The sequence below is a fragment of the Marmota flaviventris genome, chromosome 11 (genome assembly GCF_047511675.1).
Source record: "Marmota flaviventris isolate mMarFla1 chromosome 11, mMarFla1.hap1, whole genome shotgun sequence".
NCBI lineage: Eukaryota > Metazoa > Chordata > Mammalia > Rodentia > Sciuridae > Marmota > Marmota flaviventris.
Window position 1 is genome coordinate 46,371,046 of NC_092508.1, and position 22,995 is coordinate 46,394,040.

A 22,995-nucleotide genomic window follows, 5' to 3' on the forward strand; every position below is an offset into this window, starting at 1 on the left:
CTAGGAATTCCCTCTGGTTGTCTGTCTTTTGTGTATATCTGTCACTGTCCCTTTTAAGACATGGCCAATACTACATTGATCCTGTAGGTAGTGTCTTGGGAAAGTTCTTGGCTGGCCAATGTAAAGTTTCCCATCTGTTCGTCATGATTTTGGGGCTCTCTCTGGTTGTCTTTGTGTTTCTTTTTTATAAAACCTTGCAATTGGAGTCAGTCTGTCAGGGAAAAGTGAGTTGAAGAAAGGGGCATCTATAGGTAAGAGCCTGTCTAAGATGTTTTGCTTAATCATCTGACTTTTGAAAGGCTTTCTGGATTATTATGCAATCTTGCAGTTGGAGTAGGTCTGTCAAAGGTAAAGTAAGTGGAAGAATTTGAGCATGCAGTTCTCTCTGTTTTAAAGGTTACCATTCGTAAATGCTGGTTTGGGCAATCCTCTCTCTGTGTTTTTTCGTATTTGTTACTGGCCATTTAAGATATGGGCCATGCTGCATTGATCTAACCAGTACTCTCTTGAGAAGAGAGATCATACCTGAATGGGCCACCAGTAGAGATAAGGCTGTCTAAAAAAAACACAGTCGATTGTAGCCCTCACCTTCGTCCCCGATGGGCCACATATGTCAGCAAAGTTGCTAGAACCAGCCACCATGCCAGGACATTTTAGAATAACATGCTAGAACCGCCTGGTCCCCAGGGTAATCAGAACAGCTCTCTGACTGTCTAACACTACTGACTGACATGGCCTTCCCAGTGACTCACTGCCCTCTGCCACTCACTCCAGACCCACAAGTTCCCCCCAAACCATCCTGCCACCTGGGACTCACAGGGGTAGTGCTGCCTCTGACACTGCAGATAGGAGTAAATGATAAAACATGTTAAAATGCATAAAATAAGAGGTAAAAGAGGGGAAATATAGTAAGAAGGGGCCTAGGGAGAGAGAGATGAAGGCCTTCTGTTTAGGAGGCAGAATACTCCCTGTGGTGTCCTCAGGGTCAACCTCAGTCTTCTGGTCAACATACCTACTTTCAACCTGGGCCCAGATGTTATGATGGAAGAGGAGGAAGACATGGAAAACAAGAACTTTATTAGGAAAACACAAAACCATGCTAACTCTACAACATGGGCTGGGGAATCAATTAAAATTCTGGGTGCATAGGGTTCCTAACTAGAGGGATTCTTGAGGTAGGATTCTGTGGCCTCCAGCTAAAAGTCCTCTCTTTAGCGCCAGCAGGATGAGACCTTCTTGGCCTTCTCACGGCACTTTCTCCCTGGCAGGGAGGACACCAATCGCTTCCTGAGCCAGTGAAAGAGGCCCCGGAAATTCATACAGGAAGTGCCTTCTTTGTCTGAAGGCATATCCCGCTCCCCTGACTGCAATGCTGAGACTGGAGAGCTCTTTGCAGTGCCAGGCTCCTGGCTTTCCAACTGCCAAGACAAAGAGGAGGAGTTAGAGACATTCAGGGTCAGCAGCAATGGGGCCAATATTACTCATTTATGGATTTCCAATTTATGTTTTTAACCTAAATGAGCCAACTGTCAATGCAAAGTTTCAGGACTCACTCACATTAAAGCCACACACAGGCACACACACTGGTCTGTACAGGGCTTCTCTCTGTCCTCCCCTCTCTCTCTCTCAGTGCTCCCTGGCATTTCCCCAACACCTCTTCCCTGACCCCTTTCCTGGCTGTGGACCTTCTCCCATTGCTCTTCTGCCCAGACACTGGGGTCCTCCTCTGCTTCACAGCAGGTACAAGGACTCCATGCTGTCCCACCTGGCACCCCCACTGGGCCTGTCCCTTCCTCTGCAGGGGGGCAGCTCTGTGCTCACCTCAACAATTTCATCCTCCTCAAGCCCAGGAGGCATTTCTAGGAACTGCTTGATATCTCCATTTTCTGCTCCTTGACACTTGGGCAAGTCCTGACAAGCCTCCTGCTCTTCAGGACTAACCTGATCCATATGGGAAGAGACACTTCTGGACGGCTGGACATCCTCCTCCTCTTGAGGAGACTCAGTGGGCACAGAGTTGTCTACATCCTCCTTCTGAGAAGACTCAGGGGGTACAGAGTAAGCTACATCCTCCTCCGGAGGCGAATCAGGGTGCACAGTGTTTGTCATCTTCGACATTCTTCGGCTGGACATCCTCCTGCTGAGAAGAATTAGGGAGCACAGATTCACCTACATTCTCCTCCTGTGGAGACGGAGGGAGCACAGTGTCATCTTTTTCATCATATTCGGGGTTGTCCAGAAACTCCTTAATATTTTTCTTGATATCCTCCAGCTCACAGAATGACTGGGTGATCGTCTCCTGTTGGTGCTTGTCCATCCTCTGGTAGTCGTCACTTTGAGACCAGTTAGCTACTGAGTCTTCATGGAGGCAGTTCAGATAGGCATACATGATCTCCATGATGGCTTTTTCACCAAGGTCTTCTGGCTTGTCCTTAATTCTATTTCTTCTGCCCATGGGTCCCCTTACACTGCTGGTTCCACATGCCCCTTGGACAGGAGGGAGGGAGGATGGACCCTCAGAGGTCAAGTCTTCACAGGGTATGATACCCTCACAGTCAGGGCCGGCCTCAGAGGGGAAATGGCCTACTGAGAGGTTCTGGTTGGTTTTAGATTCTAAAATGCTGCGCTGCATGTCGGGGAAGCTGTTGCCAGAGGACGAGTCGTCCATGGGGTCCAAGGGCTCAAATCCCCAGGCTCCCTGGACACTGGAAACTTCAAAAGAAAAACATTAATGGTGATAGGGGGGAAGGGACTCATGTACTTTTCCAAATGATGCCCATTCCTTTATCCATTCCCAGCTATCCCACTCAGGCAGAAGTGCATCCTGTATTTGCACTCTCCAGTCAAGGGCACAAGAGGCAGTTCTTTCTCTTTAAAAACTCATTTTATTGAATAATGACTCTCTGCCCTGAGCATCTTCCACCTGATACCTCTCATGCTTTGTCTTATCACTACAGTTGGAAGAACTGCGTGCCATAAAAGATAGTTGTATAAATTTGAAAATTTTAGGAAAGTCAATGATGTAAATAAATACCATATATCCCACCACCCAAGGGGAATGACAATCCTCAGGGAAAGAGTTTGATGCCTTATTTTATAGTCTTCTTTTTCCTCTTATCTACATACATGTATGGATTTGTACATGTGTGCACATATGTGGATGTCACATCAAAGACAGTGAGATTATTAAATTTTGTGGCACAACCTACAGGAAACACATATGTGGCTATTCTGTGAGCCTTCAGCACTTTCTCATTAACTCTCTTTGGTGATCACCTGTTAACAACCGTCAACATAGGTGATCAATGAACCTTAGATAATTAAGACCAAAAACAATGATAGTAAACCCCCTTCTCCACACATTTTCACCTTTTTTTTTTAACATATTCTTATAGGTTGCATTATTATTGAATCAGAGATTAAAAATATTTTTAAATTATGATAATTGACATTAAACTACTTTCTAGAAAGAATACAGCTATTTAAACACCCATTCTGACATCATCTGATGGCATCTTTAGACCATCATTTCTACTGAAGCTCCAGAAAGTCTTTGAGGAGAAGAACATATACACATTGGCTTTCCCTTGATCTCTCTCTCTCTCTCTCTCTCTCTCTCTCTCTCTCTCTCTCTCTCTCTCTCTCTCCTGTTCTCTTTCTTCTATTCTCTCTCACACACACTCTCTTACCTTGTAGACTCTGTCACACCTGACTCTATTTACTTACTTCCGGAAAAAATGCTGCCAACTCCTGAGGCAGACACGGGCTACCTGAAGTCCTTCAGGTACTGAATCCAGTAACTGAAAAGTTCAACTGTCAGAAGCCTGGGTTCTGAGAACCTTGGCTGCCGTGGCAACAGAGGAACACGGGAGAGCCACTATTGTGGAAGGAAAATGGGGATAGAAAACCAAAGGGCACATCCCTTTGCTTTAGTCATTTTATCCGTCAGTGTCACCAAAGTATATGGCAAGAAAAAACTTAGAGGAGGGAAAGTATTTTTAAGCCTCACATTGTCAGAAGTCATAGAGCACTGGCTCCCTTGCTCTGGGTCCTCACAGCAGCACATAATGGGGGGAGGGGCCAGTGGAGGAAATGTGTCAAGAGATGGGGGTCAGTAAGCAGAGACAGGAAAGGGCCACAGGAAGAACACTTCTAGGGCCAAACCCCAGTGACACACCTCCTCCAAACATGTCCCACATTCCTACAATTACTACCCAGCGGTTCATTCAAACTAGGATGAATTCATTAGGTTTCAGCTCTCACAATCTACTTCTTTAACCACTGAATATTTTTGCATTAACAAAAGAGCTTATGTTGGACACCTCACATCCAAAATATAATATTCTGTCCTTGTCTTCTAAATAGCTCCTATCCTTCTCACAGAGCAAGATTCAGTCCGTTTGTCTCCCAAGAGTCTCATAATTATGACAACAGCTCTGGCACTGCCCAAAACTCTAGGCCAAGTCCAAGTCTCCTCTAAGGCCTCTAACCAACACTGGTTTGGGATGCCCTGGAAAAGTCAAAGAGAAGTTTCCTATATTGTAAATACAGTCACACACAATAATCATTCCCATTTCAAATGAGGGACTAGGATACTGCAGAAGGACTGAGGCCAAAATAAGACCAAGACCCAGCTGGGCAGAGAGGCTCCATGAGGCCACCTATAGTGGCCAAGACACTTGACTGTGAGCTCTTATTTCCTCAGGGCTTGGCTGCAGTGCTCATGGGCTCTTTTATTCTGGCAGTCTTTACAGCCACCAGGTTGGCTCAGACGACACTCCATGTTACTGGCATCTCCTGGGGTCTCTGTCACAGCTTCTCTTTACATTTATAACTTCAAGCATGGGTCTCTCAGCAGCAGCCCATGGGGACTGGGCCCAGCAACACTTTGCCTGGCTCCAGGTCTTCTGTTGAAATCTGGGTGGGAGCTCTCATGACCCCTTATGTATTTGTCAACAAAGAGACATGAGTTCAAGCATCCATGAAAAAAAAAAATTTAAAAAAGCACACATGAATGAGCACACACGAGCACAGACACACTTTATTTTTTTTTCTTTCAGTGTACACACTGAGATTCATTAATTCTTTGACAATTAAACAAAAAAAGGTTGTTAAAGTTTTGAACCATATATATATATATATATATATATATATATATATATATATATACTGTCTTTTTTTAAATTTTTTATTGTTGGTTATTCAAAACATTACATAGTTCTTGATATATCATATTTCACCCTTTGATTCAAGTGGGTTATGAGCTCCCATTTTTACCCTATATACAGATTGCAGAATCACATCAGTTACACATCCATTGATTTACATATTGCCATACTAGTGTCTGTTGTGTTCTTCTGCCTTTCCTATCCTCTACTATCCCCCGTCCCCTCCCCTCCCCTCCCCTCTTCTCTCTCTGCCCCCTGTACTGTCATTCATTTGTCCCCCTTGTATTATTTTTCCCTTTCCCCTCACTTCCTTTTGTATGTACTTTTGTATAACCCTGAAGGTCTCCTTCCATTTCCATGCAATTTCCCTTCTCTCTCCCTTTCCCTCCCACCTCTTATCCCTGTTTAATGTTAATCTTCTTCTCATGCTCTTCGACCCTACTCTGTTCTTAGTTACTCTCCTTATATCAAAGAAGACATTTGGCATTTGTTTTTTAGGGATTGGCTAGCTTCACTTAGCATAATCTGCTCTAATGCCATCCATTTCCCTGCAAATTCTATGATTTTGTCATTTTTTAATGCAGAGTAATACTCCATTGTGTATAAATGCCGCATTTTTTTTTATCCATTCATCTATTGAAGGGCGTCTAGGTTGGTTCCACAGTCTTGCTATTGTGAATTGTGCTGCTATGAACATCGATGTAGCAGTGTCCCTGTAGCATGCTCTTTTTAGGTCTTTAGGGAATAGACCGAGAAGGGGAATAGCTGGGTCAAATAGTGTCTCCATTCCCAGCTTTCCAAGAAATCTCCATACTGCTTTCCAAATTGGCTGCACCAATTTGCAGTCCCAACAGCAATGTACAAGTGTACCCTTTTCCCCACATCCTCGCCAGCACTTGTTGTTGTTTGACTTCATAATGGCTGCCAATCTTACTGGAGTGAGATGGTATCTTAGGGTGGTTTTGATTTGCATTTCTCTGACTGCTAGAGATGGTGAGCATTTTTTCATGTACTTGTTGATTGATTGTATGTCCTCCTCTGAGAAGTGTCTGTTCAGGTCCTTGGCCCATTTGTTGATTGGGTTGTTTGTTCTCTTATTGTCTGATTTTTTGAGTTCTTTGTATACTCTGGATATTAGGGCTCTATCTGAAGTGTGAGGAATAAAGATTTGTTCCCAGGATGTACGCTCCTATTTACCTCTCTTATTGTTTCTTTTGCTGAGAAAAAACTTTTTAGTTTGAGTAAGTCCCATTTGTTGATTCTAGTTATTAACTTTTGTGCTATGGGTGTCCTATTGAGGAATTTGGAGCCCCACCCCACAGTATGTAGATCGTAGCCAACTTTTTCTTCTATCAGACAGCGTGTCTCTGATTTGATATCAAGCTCCTTGATCCATTTTGAATTCACTTTTGTGCATGGCGAGAGAAAGGGATTCAGTTTCATTTTGTTGCATATGGATTTCCAGTTTTCCCAGCACCATTTGTTGAAGATGCTATCCTTCCTCCATTGCATGCTTTTAGCCCCTTTATCAAATATAAGATAGTTGTAGTTTTGTGGATTGGTTTCTGTGTCCTCTATTCTGTACCATTGGTCCACCCGCCTGTTTTGGTACCAGTACCATGCTGTTTTTGTTACTATTGCTCTGTAGTATAGTTTGAAGTCTGGTATCGCTATACCGCCTGATTCACACTTCCTGCTTAGCATTGTTTTTGCTATTCTGGGTCTTTTATTTTTCCATATGAATTTCATGATTGCTTTCTCTATTTCTACAAGAAATGCCGTTGGGATTTTGATTGGCATTGCATTAAACCTATAGAGAACTTTTGGTAATATCGCCATTTTGATGATGTTAGTTCTGCCTATCCATGAACAGGGTATATTTTTCCATCTTCTAAGATCTTCTACTATTTCTCTCTTTAGGGTTCTGTAGTTTTCATTGTATAAGTCTTTCACCTCTTTTGTTAGGTTGATTCCCAAGTATTTTATTTTTTTTTGAAGATATTGTGAATGGAGTGGTTGTCCTCATTTCCATTTCAGAGGATTTGTCGCTGATATACAGGAATGCCTTTGATTTATGCGTGTTGATTTTATATCCTGCCACTTTGCTGAATTCATTTATTAGCTCTAATAGTTTCTTTGTAGACCCTTTTGGGTCTGCTAGGTATAGAATCATGTCATCTGCAAATAGTGATAATTTAAGTTCTTCTTTTCCTATTTTGATGCCTTTAATTTCTTTAGTCTGTCTAATTGCTCTGGCCAGTGTTTCGAGAACTATGTTGAACAGAAGTGGTGAGAGAGGGCATCCCTGTCTTGTTCCAGATTTTAGAGGGAATGCCTTCAGTTTTTCTCCATTCAGAATGATGCTAGCCTGAGGCTTAGCATAGATTGCTTTTACAATATTGAGGTATGTTCCTGTTATCCCTAGTTTTTCTAGAGTTTTGAACATAAAGGGATGCTGTACTTTGTTGAATGCTTTTTCCGCATCTATCGAGATGATCATATGGTTCTTATTTTTAAGTCTATTGATGTGGTGAATAACATTTATTGATTTCCGTATATTGAACCAGCCTTGCATCCCAGGGATGAATCCTACTTGATCATGGTGCACAATTTTTTTGATATGTTTTTGTATCCGATTCGCCAGAATTTTATTGAGGATTTTTGCATCTAGGTTCATTAGAGATATTGGTCTGTAGTTTTCTTTCTTTGAAGTGTCTTTGTCTGGTTTAGGTATCAGGGTGATGTTGGCCTCGTAGAATGAATTTGGAAGTTCTCCCTCTTTTTCTATTTCCTGAAGTAGCTTGAAAAGTATTGGTATTAGTTCCTCTTTAAAGGTTTTGTAAAACTCTGCTGTATACCCATCCGGTCCTGGGCTTTTCTTAGTTGGAAGTCTTTTGATGGTTTCTTCTATTTCCTCAATTGATATTGGTCTGTTTAGGTTGTCTATATCCTCCTGACTCAATCTGGGCAGATCATATGACTTAAGAAATTTATCTATGCCTTCACTATCTTCTAATGTATTGGAGTATAAGGATTCAAAATAATTTTTGATTATCTTCTGTATTTCTGAAGTGTCTGTTGTGATATTGCCTTTTTCATCCCGTATGTTAGTAATTTGAGTTCTCTCTCTTCTTCTCTTCGCTAGCGTGGCTAAGGGTCTGTCGATTTTGTTTATTTTTTCAAAGAACCAACTTTTAGTTTTGTCAATTTTTTCAATTGTTTCTTTTGTTTCGATTTCATTAATTTCAGCTCTGATTTTAATTATTTCTTGCCTTCTACTTCTTTTGCTGTTGTTTTGCTCTTCTTTTTCTAGGATTTTGAGATGAAGTATGAGATCATTTATTTGTTGGTTTTTTCTTTTTTTAAGGAATGAACTCCAAGCAATGAATTTTCCTCTTAGAACTGCTTTCAATGTGTCCCATAGATTCCGATATGTTGTGTCTGTGTTTTCATTTATCTCTAAGAATTTTTTAATTTCCTCCTTGATGTCTTCTATAACCCATTGATCATTCAGTAACCTATTGTTCATTCTCCAAGTGATGTATGCTTTTTCCTTCCTTCTTTTATTATTGATTTTCAGTTTCATTCCATTATGATCAGATAAGATGCATGGTATTATCTCTACTCCTTTATATTGTCTAAGAGTTGTCCTGTGACATAATATGTGATCTATTTTTGAGAAGGATCCATGTGCTGCTGAGAAAAAAGTGTAACTGCTTGATGTTGGGTAGTATATTCTATATATGTCAATTAAATCTAGGTTATTAATTGTGTTATTGAGTTCTATAGTTTCCTTATTCAACTTTTGTTTGGAAGATCTGTCCAGTGGTGAGAGAGGTGTGTTGAAGTCTCCCATGATTATTGTATGGTGGTCTATTAGACTCTTGAACTTGAGAATAGTTTGTTTGATGAACATAGCTGCACCATTGTTAGGCGCATATATATTTATGATTGTTATGTCTTGTTGGTGTATGGTTCCCTTGAGCAGTATGTAGTGTCCCTCTTTATCCCTTTTGATTAACTTGGGCTTGAAATCTATTTTATTTGATATGAGTATGGACACACCTGCTTGTTTCCGAAGTCCATATGAGTGATATGATTTTTCCCAACCTTTCACCTTCAGCCTATGTATGTCTTTTCCTATCAAATGCATCTCTTGTAGGCAGCATATTGTTGGGTCTTGTTTTGTGATCCATTATACTAGCCTGTGTCTCTTAATGGGTGAGTTTAAGCCATTAACATTTAGGGTTATTATTGAGATATGGGTTGTTCTTCCAGCCATATTTGTTTATTTATGTTACTAAACATGGTTTGTTTTCCTCTTTGATTATTTTCCCCCCCTTTACTGTCCTACCTCCCACTGTTGGTTTTCATTGTTATTTTCCATTTCCTCTTCCTGTAATGTTTTGCCAAGGATGTTTTGAAGAGATGGTTTTCTAGCTGCAAATTCTTTTAACTTTTGTTTATCGTGGAAGGTTTTAATTTCATCTTCCATCCTGAAGCTTAATTTTGCTGGAAACTCAATTCTTGGTTGGAACCCATTTTCTTTCAGTGTTTGAAATATGTTATTCCAGGATCTTCTAGCTTTCAGAGTCTGTGTTGAAAGATCAGCTGTTATCCTGATTGGCTTACCCCTAAATGTAATCTGCTTCCTTTCTCTTGTAGCTTTTAAAATTCTCTCCTTATTCTGTATGTTGGGCATCTTCATTATAATGTGTCTAGATGTGGATCTCTTATTTTTTTGCACATTCGGCGTCCTGTAGGCTTCTAGGATTTGGGATTCTGTCTCATTCTTCAAGTCTGGGAAGTTTTCTCGTATTATTTCATGGAATAGATTGCTCATTCCTTTGGTTTGGAGTTCTATACCTTCCTGTATCCCAATGACTCTTAACTTTGGTCTCTTAATGTTATCCCATATTTCTTGGGTGTTCTGCTCATGGTTTCTTAACAGTCTTGCTGAGCTGTCTATGTTCTTTTCAAGTTGAAATACTTTATCTTCATTGTCTGATGTTCTATCTTCTAAGTGTTCTACTCTGCTGGTAATATTCTCAATTGAGTTTTTAAGTTGGTTTATTGCTTCCTGCATTTCTAGGATTTCTGTTTGTTTGTTTTTTATAAGCTCTATCTCCCTGTATAGTTGATCTTTTGCTTCTTGGATTTGTTTATGTAATTCATTGTTGAAGTGATCTTTCATTGTCTGATTTTGCTGTCTGATGTCTTCCTTGAGACTCCAGATTATCTGAAGCATGTATATCCTGAATTCTTTATCTGACATTCCATCTGCTGCAGCTATTACCTCTTCTAACGTTGAGTTGACCTGCATTGCTTGTGGTCCTTTCTTTCCTTGTCTCTTCATACTGTTCGCGTTCCTTTCTACTTGGTGAAACTGTTGTGCTATTGAATTTTCCCCCTATATATTTATATTGGTCTTGTATAGTTGCAAAGTCTCCCTCACAGACGCGGGTGGCGGCTCTGCCCCTCCTCCAATTGGGGCAATGTGCCTACCATGCAGGCAGGCCGCTGGGCCTGCTCTGCCGGTCGGTAGCAGGTCCGCCTACCTTGCAGGCACGGGCGGCGGCTCTGTCCCTCTGCAGGCCTCTGGGGCTGTTCTGCCGGTGGGTCGCAGGTCCGCCTACCTTGCAGGTGCAGGGGGGGGGGCGGCTCTACCCTTCCTCAGGCCACTGGGCCTGTTCTGTCTGTCGGTTGCAGGTCTGGCCTGTTCTGTTGGTGGTCACAGTTCCGTCTACCTTGCAGGCGCGGGGGGAGGGGGCGGATCTGCCTCTCAGCAGGACGCTGGGCCTGTTCTGCCAGTGGGTCGCAGGCCCGCCTACCTTGCAGGAGTGATTGGAAGCTCTGCCCCTCAGCAGGCCGCTGGGCCTGTTCTGTGGGTGGTCACAGTTCCGTCTACCTTGCCGGCGCAGGGGGAGGGGGCCGACAATTCATATTTTATATATCTGAAATATATATGTATTAGAAAATAGTCATAAAATCAGCCAGATGTGTTAGTGCACACCTGTAATCTCAGTGGCCCAGGAGGGTGAGGCAGGAGGATTACAAATTCAAGGCCAGCTTCAGCAGCTTAGTGAGGCCCTAAGAAACTTAGCCAAACCCTGTCTCAAAATTAAAAAATAAAATAAAATAAAAATTCCTGGGAATGTAACTCAGTGGTAAAGCACCCTGGGTTTAATTCCCAGTACCATATAAAAAAAGAATTAGTATGCATTCAGTAAACCATGGTTTTGTTTTATTCTGACCAATATGCCTTAAAATAAGAGAATAGGGTATTTAAGGAAACATTTAGTAATTATTAGAAGTGACTTAGATACAAGTGGCTACAATTTCCTTTGCCCTCCCTTTCTATTTATGTCCTTTCAGAACCCAACCATGAATACCTAAGGCATATTGGATCCAAACCCTCTCTGTGGAGGAATAACATTAGGATATAAACATATAAAGAAATGCCAAAGCATTCAAATTAAAGGTTTCATGGGTCCAGCACAACTCTATTCAAACCAGATCAACTTTAGTTTATTCAAGAGTAAGGATAAAAATATTGAACTAATGGTCTAATCTGAAAACATACTACAATGATATGAACAAAGTATAAAAACAAAAAAATGTGAAAATTAAGCACAATAAGTAAAATAAAGATCAGATTGAAATTTTCAAAAATATTCATCTCAGTGCTATTTTTAAAAATGGAAAATTTAAAATACTTCAAGTGTGCAAATATTAAATAAACTTAGATATCCATAAATGAAACTCCAGAGAACCCTTAAAATTGATGAAAGGAGAAATGGCCATAAGTGATGTTTAAAATCAATTTTAAATAGAGTGTGGAATGCTGGAATGCTGAGTCAGGAAGATCACAAGTTCAAGACCAGCCTCAGCAAATTAGTGAGACTCTGTCTCAAAATAAAAATGGACTGAGGATGTATCTCAGGTACAGCACCTCTGAGTTCAATCCCCAGTTAAAATAAGAAAGAAATAAAAAGAGAAAAAGTGAAACACAGTGTGTATAATAGTACGAGGATCAATGAAACAAAGAGTTGGTTCTTTGAAAAGATAAGCAAGATTGCTAAACCCCTAGTCAAAATAACCAAAAAAAAAAAAAAAGATTCAAATCAATAAAATTAAGATGAAAAATGAGATTTCACCACAGACATCTTTGGGATTCAGAGGATAATTAGGGCTACTAGAAAACATATTCCAATAAATTGTAAAATCTAGAAGAAATGGACAAATTTTTAAACACACGTAGCCTAACAAAACTGAACCAAGAAGTTACAGAGAACCTAAGCAAAACAATCACAAGCAATGAGATTGAAGCAGTAATGAAAAGCTTTCCAAAAAATAAAAGCCCAGGACCAGGGGAACCCTAGCTGAATTCTGCCAGGACTTTAAAGAAGAACTAATACCAATGCTCATGAAATTGGGGGATGGAGAAGGACACTCACAAATTCATTCTATGCAGCCAAAATCAGATAAGGACATGTCATGGAAAGAAAATTAGAGAACAATATCCTTGATGAACATAGATGCAAAAATCCTTGATAAAATATTAGTAAGTCATGTGAAAAATGCATTAAGTATGCTCATCATGATCAAGTTGGTTTAATTCTAAGGATGGTTCAACAAATGCAAATCAATAAACATAATTTATCACATAAATAGAATTGGGGACAAAAATCACATAATCATCTCAATAGATGCAGAAAAAAACTTCAATCACTGAGGAAATCAGGCATAGAAGAAACTTACAAAAACATTATTAATACTATATATGGTAAACAGCAAATCAACAACAAACTGAATGGGAAAAACTGAATTTCCTCAGAAATCAGAAACTGGACAATGATGTTTACTCCCACCATTCTTATTCAATATAGTATTTGAAAATTTAACCATAGCAATTTGGCAAGAGAAGGAAATACAAGGGACATAAAAGGAAAATAAAAAAAAAAAACAAATTATCACTATGCAGATGATGTGATCCTATATTAAAAAAAAAACAGAAAACTTCACCAGAAGATTTCTAGAGCTAATAAACAAATTTAGCAAAGTAGCAATATACACAATCAACATAAAACAATCAAAAGCTTTTATATAGACCAATAATTAATTCACTGAGAAAAGAAATCAGGAAAATAGTTACATTAAAAATATCCTCAAATAAATAAATAAATAAATACCTAGGAATAAATCTAAGGAAGTGAAAAACTCTATAATAAAAATTATTGAACACTGAAGAAATAAAGAAGACAGTAGAGGCTGGAAAGACTTCCTATATTCATGGAAAGGGAGAATTAGTATTTTTAAAATGTCCATATTGCCAAAAGTGATAATCAGATTCAATGTGATCCCCATCAAGATCTTTTAGTTCTACACAGAACATAAAAAAAATCCTAAAATTCATATAGAAGAATTAAAAAGCCCAAAATACTCAAAGCAATTCTGAGCAAAAAAAAAGCATTGCTGGAGCCATCACAATTTGCAACTTCAAATTATACTCCAGAGCTATAGTAACAAAGGAGCATGATACTGACACAAAAATAGACATAAAGACCAATGAAACCAAATAGAAGACAAGAGACAAATCCACACAAATACAGTCATATGATAAGTGACAAAGATGTTCAAAACACATGTTGGAGAAAGATAGTCTTTTTAACAAATGGTACTGGGAAAACTGGATATTCATATGTAGAAGAATAAACTATATTCCTATCTTTCACCTTGCACAAAGGTCAACCTAAAGTGCATCAAAGATGTAGGAATTAGACTAGAAATGCTGCAACTGCCAGAAGAGAACATAGAGTCAACCCTCCAGCATAGAGGAACAGGCATTGACTTCCTCCATTAGACTGCTAAAGCTTAAGAAATAAAACCAAGGATTAATAAATGGGATGATATAAAATTATAAATCTTCTATACAGCAAAAGAAACAAGGGCATGAAGAGAAAACTTACAGAGTAGGGGAAATCTTTGCCAGCTATTCTTCTGATAGAGGATTAATACCAGAACACTTAAAGAACTTAAAAATTTTAACACCAAAAAAACCTTTAATCAATAAATGGGTAAATGATCTAAATAGACATTCTTTTTTTTTTTTTTTTGAGAGAGAGAGAGAGAGATAGAGAGAGAGAGAGAGAGAGAGAGAGAGAGAGAGAGAGAAGAGAGAGAGAGAAAGAATTTTTTAAATATTTACTTTTTAATTTTCTGTGGACACAACATCTTTATTTTATTTTTATGTGGTGCTGAGGATCGAACCCAGCACCCCACACATGCCAGGCTAGCGCGCTACCGCTTGAGCCACATCCCCAGCTCCCTAAATAGACATTCTTAAAATAAGAAACACAAATATCAATAAATTTATGAAACAATGTTCAACAACTCTAGCAATTAGGGAAATGCAAATCAAAACTCCACAGAGATTTTTACCTCACTTCAGTTAAAATGGCAATTATCCAAAATGCTGATGAGGATATAGGCAAAAAGGTACAATTATACATTGTTGGTAGGATTGCCAATTCATACATCAACCATGGAAACCAGTATGGAGGTTTCACAAAAGACTAGGAACATAACTACCATATGACCCAACTATACCACTCCTCAGTATTTCTCCAAAAGAATTAAAGTAAGTATACTCTAGCAATATGTGCATACCTATGGTTATAGCAGCACAATTCACAAAAGCCAAGTTATAGAACCATCCTAAGTGTCTATCAACAGACAAAGTGGTAAAGAATATGTGGTATATACACACAGTGGAGTTTTACTCAGCTATAACAAAGAATGAAATTATGTCATTTGCAGGAAAATGAATGAAACTGGAGAACATCATGTTGAGTGACATAATCCAGGCTCTGAAAATTCATCTGTCATATGTTTTCTTTCATATGTGGAAGTTAAGAGAAAAAGGAAAGAAAAAGAACCTCAAGGGAATAGAAGAGAGACAGCGGAAGGGGCTTGGGAAAGGAAGGATAGGAGGAAAAGAGAAGATATATACAGATTAAATCTACCCATTTATGCTATGTATGTATGAATATATTACAATGAATCCCACTATTATGTATATAATTTTCCCATAAAATTTTTAAAACAATGTATATAAAATCTGTATTTTATGTATAAACATATTTATTGAAAGATAAAATAAGATTATAATTGTGATTGTCCCTGTGTAGTGCATTTTTAAGTTTATTTTTAATAGGCATTTTCTTTTTTTAAACTTCTCTTGCAAGTTAAAATAATAATTTTAATAATAATAATAATTTATGCAGCAAATTTATTATTACAAATAATAAATTATGCAGTGATCAAAAATAAATATTTTAAAGGACACTTTCAAGGAAATAGCAGAGCAAAAGTTAGCCCATGCTGGGAATGACAGCTTATTATTGACAAGAAGGAAATCTCCTTAACTCATTTCTAAAAATAGAAAATAAAAAAATGAATATTACAGTATCAGCATATTGAGAGAACAGGGGATATAGGTGACATTCAAAAAACTTTACAATTTTAGTTTTTTGTCAAAGACAGCCCCTGAAAATTTATTTCTGGAGACCATTTTGTCTTTGTCTAAGATAAAATCTGAGCTGATCTCACAGCTGTTCATGCTTAGTTAAAAAAAAATTTCCCTGACTATTTGAGTGCTGGAACAGCCTTACTTTATAATTAATTTCCTCAAGCAGGTGTAATAATCAGAACTGTCAAATAATTCAAAAGTTAAAGTTCTTCCATGTCCAGATAGACTATCTTCTCTTCCTACCCATACAATTCCAGGATTAGAGAAATGTGAAGGGAGAAAGGAAAATGGTCTTCAGGAAACTCTCTCACATGCAGCTCCAAAGCAGAGGGAATACAATATCTACTGCACATATACAACTCCCCTTTCCACTTCCGGACCAAATAGGCTCTCATCTGGGCTCTTCTCTTTCTCATTCTTCCCCTCTTTCTATTATCCCTAGGTAAATCCAACCCTTGGACCAGACATTCAAAGTCCTTTTGCAAGCTACTCAGATCTTACCTTACTGTTACACACTGACTTGTATTTTTTCCTCCACAAGGAGTCACCAGTTCACATGTCCTCAAAACTTCCAACTTGAGCAACACCTATCAAAATTTCCAAATAGTCTTATGTAAGTTTTTATCATTATATCAAAAATAAGTCCTTTCAACTTGACAGTTTTTATTATATCCACAAGTGGTTGAGAATCCAAATGTTGCAAACTTGGTTTTAAAAACTTTTTGGATAAATGGATAAATACCTCATTTATTTTTCTATTATTGGATGAATGAGGATAGAAAATGGAATCATTTATTGTCTTTGAATTCAGGAACTACCTCTCCCCCAAACACACTTCTTGTGTATGGACCTTTCAGGGTTCTTCTGACTGACCTGTTCTCAGACAGCAGCTTCATTTTATAGTTCTCACAGTCTCCATACTTCCCATTGTTTTGTAATTCCCAAAGGGAGAAAGCAACAATCTTATAATTCAGACAGTTGTTTCAACCTATATTGGATGATGAACAGATTTCCATGTTCTCCATTAAAAGCGATAGTAGCAGCAATGCCAAAAATACCATAGCAAGGGAGCTTCCATCTTCCCCTAAATGATAAAGAAGAGCTGGTCAACATAACTAAAAAGAGTGGAAGATTTAATGTTGCATAGGACAGACTTTAATGAGAGACAGGAAATAGAACTAGCAGTGTTTTTTTTTTTTTTTAATTTGTTCTAATTAGTTATACTTGACAGTAGAATGTATCTTGATACCTTGTGCACAAATGGAACACAATTTCTCCTTCCTCTGGCTGAACATGATGCACAGTCACACCAGTAGTGTAATCATGAATATATATAGGGTAATAATGTCCATATCATTCCACCATTCTTCCCATCCTCACACTCCCTCCTCTCCCCTCACTCCCCTCTGCACAATCCCAAGTCCCTTCATCCCCTCCTCCAACCCTCACATTATGGATCAGCATCTGCTTATCAGAGGAAACATTAGGCCTTTGATTTTCTGGTTTGGCTCATTTCACTTAGTATGATATTCTCCAGCTCCATCCATTTACCTGCAAATGCCATAATTTCATTCTTCTTTTAAGGCTGAGTAATATTCCATTGTGTATATATATCACATCTTCTTTTTAAAAATATTTTAGTTGTAGATGGACACAATATCTTTATTTTGTTTATTTGTTTTTTATGTGGTGCTGAGAATCGAATCCAGTGCCTCACACATGCCAGGCAAGTGCTCTACCACTGAGCCACAACCCCAGCTCCCAATCACATCTTCTTTATCCATTCATCTGTTGAAGGGCATCTAAGTTGGTTCCATAGTTAAGCTATTATGACTTGAGATACTATAAACATTTACATGGCTGCCTTACTGTAGTATGCTGATTTTATGTCCTTTGAGTATAAAGCAAGGAGTGGGTTAACTAGGTCAAACGATGGTATGATGGTTCCATTCCAAGTTTTCTGAGGAACCTCAATACTGCTTTTCATAGTGATTGCACAAATTTAGCAGTGGTTTTAAACTGACTTTTGGGATATATTCTTCATGACTGAATCAATATCTGAATTTTAATTATTAGGAGTTGATGATGTACTGAATTGTATTTTCAGTTCTTCCTTCTGTCTCATTTTCTGTTCCCATGTTTTCATTTGAATTACACTTACCAGTACAATTTTAGCATAAAAGTTTACTTCAGTCTATTTTATAATTGGTCTAAGCTGATTCATTCTGGGAGAAAAATAATTTACCAAAAAACAAATTGGGGGATTACTGTGAAAGGCAAATGGATGATAGATGGTCAAGATTTTACAAATGCCAATGACGTCATGTGACAGGTATTAATATCCTATGGAACAATGGTTCTGAAAAATACTCTACACCTAATTTTGTACCAGTTACCTATTTCTAATCTAAAGTTTTATGATTCCTTACTTTACAAGTAGACCTATTAAATTCAGAGATGCTATAAATCCACTCATTGAACCTATGAAAATTCCAAGAGGTTATGATTCTGACTTTGAAAGGAACATATTAAGCTGCAATAAAATTAACAACTTTTTGTACAAAGATGTGTGTCCTGTAAGATTCATACACAATTGCTTCCATTTATTTTGACCTCATATAACCAGAACACTGAGCCAGTAAGAGCTCAATGTCAGGAAGATGAGCTGACCCAGAGGAAGCAAATCACTAACACTGGCATCCAAATTGTTATGCATTGAAAAATCATCTCAGTTTGTACCTGGCACCTCGGCTCTACTTGCTGACACTGAAACTGGAAATTGACACATGGTATTATCTATCAAAGTCTGCAAGGATAAAGTTCCAACACAGAACATAATGGAATCAGGTCAGCCTGTAATTATGAGAGTAGTTCTCTAAATTTGCATTGACAGTAAAATGACAGTCCTTGTATTCATGCAAAGACTGAACTCTAAGAACTTTGAAGTAAACACTAAATTGATTTATTTGCATTCAAAATATCAATTTCACAGAACTAACTACCAAACATGCTGGGATAGATGTAAGATGAAAAAAAATATAAGTCTAAGAAAATAATATTTCAATTGTGTTACTGTTTTCAATTATAAAAATAATCGGTGTAGTCATAATAGAAATAGATAACATACAGTGCGTCTGCTGTATCAGGAACTGTTCTGAGTGCTTTATACATTTATTTTTTTTCTTAATTTCTATATGGTAGCCAGTATTTAAGATGGTGAATACTTCCTGGCATTCATACTTCTGTGTATTACCTCCCACATTTTACCACTTTTGTTCCATGTGGACAGTAGCACCCAGATAACACGATGATAAGTCATTTCCATAATTAGATTATTTTAAAAGCTGATTCTTGTATTTTGGGCCCTCTCTGTCTCTTTGTCTTTATTTTACCTCATTCTGGGGTATGCAAGTGGAGATGTGTGCACATACCTATGAAAAGACCCACAATGAAAAGAACAAAAACCTCCATTCAAGCAGTCAAGAGCAAAAGAAACTGAGGGCTCCCAACAATCAGGAGAGTGAGGTTGAACCTAGGTTCTCCAGCCCTAGTTGAGCCATGATGTGATTGTAGCCCAGGCTGACAACCTGATTATAACTTTGTGAGCAACTCTGCATCAGAGGACCCACCTAAGCAGTCCTAGATCTCTAACCCTCAACAATTGTGTAAAAGAATGTTTTTTTGTGTGTAGGTTGCTAAATTTTGGAGTAATTTATTGCACAACAATAGTGAGTAATACATCCACAGTGTGTAAGAATGTACTTTTACAGAATGTTCTTATGTCCTCACCATCACTTGCTGATGGGAATTTTCTTTTCCCAATCACTGTGGCATCTTTAACGTCTATCTATTTCTAATATGTCTAATATGTGTCTAGATCTTGAGTCTCTAATTTGTTGTGTTGATCTACCCTGGCCAGTACCTAGCAGTCTGGATTACTTTGTCCTTTCTTAAGTTCAATTTGGCAGGGTAAGTTCTCCAACTTTGCTTCTTTTCAATGATTTTTTGGGGGGTATACTAGATCCTTAATATTTCTGTAAAATTTTGTAATTAGCCTGTCCATTTTGTACAAAAGATCCTGCTAGAATTTTAATTGTGTAAAATTGCATCAATAGATAAATTGGGGGGAGATCTGACATCTTTAACAATGTTGAGATTCTTTATTTAATTTTTCTCAGCATTGTTTTGTACCTTTTATGGCTTCACTCTTGGATAACTTTGGGTTTTATAACATATCCACCATTAAGATACTCAAATTTCCCTGCTGCTGTTATTTACTGTGATTTTAATGTCTCTTTGTAACTCACATTATTCAAAAGAATATTTTGAGAGAAAGTTATAATGCTCATAATCATCAAATATTACAACTGAAATGTATAACTTCTTCATATTTTAATAAGTAGAACTAGAACCATAAAATAAAACCATAACACATAAATTTCCCTTTGAAACTTACCTCTTAAAATCTTATCTATTCTTTCCTTAGACTATTTGTACATATAATTTTTTTAGTGTATTGGTTCTTTTTAGTTATACATGACAGCAGAATCCATTTTAATATAATTATACAAGCATGGAATATATCTTATTCTAGTTAGAGTCCCATTCTTATTATTGTACATGATGGTGGTATTCACTGTGTTGTTTTCATATATGTATATGAGAAATTATGTCAGAATCATTCCACTATCTTTCCTTCTCCTATCCTCTTCCCTTCCCTTCATTCCCCATTGTCTAATCTATTGAACTTCTATTCTTTCCCTCACTTCCTCCTTATTGTGGGTTAGCTTCCACACAACAGAGAAAACATTAAACCTTTAGCCTTTTTGGATTGGCTTATTTCATTCATGAAATCTCCAAAGCCATCCATTTGCTGGCAAATGTCATGAAGTCATTCTTCCTTATGGCTGAGTAATATTCCATTGTGTATGTATACCACATTTTCTTTATCCATTCATTTGTTGAAGGGCACTTAGAATGTTCAACAATTCTGTTTCCTTTAAACTGTTGAAACCCAATATTTAATGGCTATTTACTTATTCTTTATGGATAAATTTGAAAATCAGAATTCTTTGCTGGTCTGTGAATTGGTATTGACTGCTGATTTTGATGTCACATAGCATATACTTCTACTAGGTGAATGTTAAAACACAGAAGGAGTTAGGGGCAATGCTAAAATGAGAGAGAGAAAAAACAGCCAATAGTTATAAACAAACAACCATCAAATTGACAGATGGTGGCTAATTGAGAGTCATGAAGAGCAATGCTACAAAGTCAGAAGGACTGTGGTGCAGGCAACAGAATGCAAGGAGATGAAAGAGTGCCAGATAAAAAGGCTTAGTGACAAAAGTCAATGGTGTCCCTTAGGCTGTAAAAGTCCTAATGAAGTTCTGTGTGACACTCCAGGGAAAAGTGTTCCCTCTGTGACCCCTTCACCTTGAATATCCCAGAACTCCTTTCAGTATACCTATGAACAGGCTCCACCTGTAATGTAAATAAATTGGGTGGATCCCAAACATATTTTCCCAAAGACCCTAAATTCCAAATATCATATTTATATCTCATTTTATTTAACCCATACAAATTTCTGAGAGTTGATTAGTATAAACTTCATTTTTTAAAAGAAGGAAAATGAGACTGTAAAGTAATTAATCAGGAAAGCTATGTAGCTATTGTGCTTATAAACACCATGTTTTACTATGTGCTTTAGTTACTAGAGATTTCTGTAAAGTCACCGTTGTACACTGGACAAACTTGGACCATGAATGGCAGAATTCTCATTGGAAGCACACTGCCATCCCCACCAGCAGCAGCCTCACAGGACATCGGCTGCCACACTTTTTATCACTTGTTCACTTCACTGCATCTTCCAACTCTGCCCTCCTGGCCTAATGAGTGTGGGACTCTCGGGCTTCCTAGCTCAGAGAAGTGGGTGTCACCTTGCCTCCATGATTTGGGGAGTGATTTTGTGGAAATTTACTTTCCCTTAACAATGAGGAAAATGATGATTTACTTTACATTATAAAAAATTTACTTTGGCAAATTTATTGCAGATGCATCCTCCGGTTTTAGGCGGACAGTGTGGAATACATTTCTAGAGAAATACAAACTGTGCCTGTTGTTAACAAATTGATGGCCTTAATTGGTTTTTAAAAGATTTGATTTTTTAAAAAGTCAATTTTTGCCCATCTTAGTTACCCAGCTTAACTTTTAATTTCACACTTTATTGCCTTTATTTTTGTTGTTCTTGTCATTTGGACTGCTCAGTTATCTTTGTTATGCTTGGTTAATAGCTATTTACTTTGGCAAGGAAGGCATTGCTTCCAGCAGCTACCTGCCTGACTTAGTCAATATACTGCACTTATAAATCCAATAAAGAGTAATATTGGGGACTAGAAAGAAAAGAATCCACTCATGAAATTCTAGTGTCTTAATCAGTGATTAGGAACTTAAGTGCATGGGAACAGTTTAGGCTTCATCAAACACTTTTAATGGCAAGGTACATTCTTCATAGATGAAAGTGACAGGATATTAATTATTGATTAAACAGTATTCAATGAGCATCTAAATTAAAAGCAGCAATAAGAAAATATCTTGTAGCTGATGACCACAACTTGCTAATGTTTTAGTTTTTGATTAAATTGACTATGTCAGAATCTCACCCATCCATCACATATCTTTAGTACAAATGTCACAAAGCAGATATTTTAGTTTTGCTTTGACAATTTTAGTAAAATGTGACATTCTCATTGGATGACACCATAGGAATGCCTTACTCAGTATGTTGGTTTTCAATTGGACTTCCAAAAACAATAATTTCATTATTCAATGAAAAAGTCTTACTTCTCCAAAAGTATGTTTCCTTCTTTTTCTGGTGCATGAACTCACAGTTATGAGATCACATTTCCCATAGTATCCTGTCCCTAAGTTAGAAATTAAGATTGCTTTGAAGATTTTTTTGTCTTTGTTTTTTGCAAAAAAAAAAAATTCTTTAGTGTGTGTAATACTACAAGGAAAAATAAATAAATTAAATGGAAACATAAAATAACTTTTTTTTTTCTCTGAGTGGTGCTTCTAAGAATATTAGAAGGTTCTAGCTTTTGGAAAGGGAATAAGAAACTGCTATGGAAAACTATCTCTACAATGATGGAAACATTCTCTTTTGTACTGTGGAGGGTATGGATGACAATACCAACTCACACCTGGTAAGTGCCAGGTGCTGTGGAAGATACTAGGAGTCAATTGTGAGGAAGAGCAGACACATCTCTGGACTTCAAGTCATTATAGCTTTCTAAA

General features: G+C 37.7%; 1 protein-coding gene across 1 annotated transcript; it reads right to left on the reverse strand.

Moving 5' to 3' along the window:
- Nucleotides 1-1,211: 1,211 nt before the first annotated feature.
- Nucleotides 1,212-2,668, reverse strand: LOC139707668 (uncharacterized protein C12orf71 homolog). The gene is made up of 3 exons (XM_071619297.1): nucleotides 2,174-2,668; nucleotides 1,822-2,073; nucleotides 1,212-1,418 (listed from the first exon to the last, which is right to left on the reverse strand). The coding sequence occupies exons 1-3, from the start codon at nucleotides 2,666-2,668 to the stop codon at nucleotides 1,212-1,214; spliced, it is 954 nt and encodes a 317-aa protein (XP_071475398.1).
- Between the last annotated feature and the right edge of the window lie 20,327 nt (nucleotides 2,669-22,995).

Bases quoted from the DNA above. Each gene is read 5' to 3' on its own strand.
- LOC139707668 (XM_071619297.1), bottom strand. From the start codon at position 2,668: ATGGACGACTCGTCCTCTGGCAACAGCTTCCCCGACATGCAGCGCAGC. The intron at 2,074-2,173 runs GTAGGTGAATCT...TCGCCTCCGGAG, and splicing joins CGTCTCCACAGGAGGAGAAT to GAGGATGTAGCTTACTCTGT. The intron at 1,419-1,821 runs GTGAGCACAGAG...TTGTCTTGGCAG, and splicing joins AGGAGGATGAAATTGTTGAG to TTGGAAAGCCAGGAGCCTGG.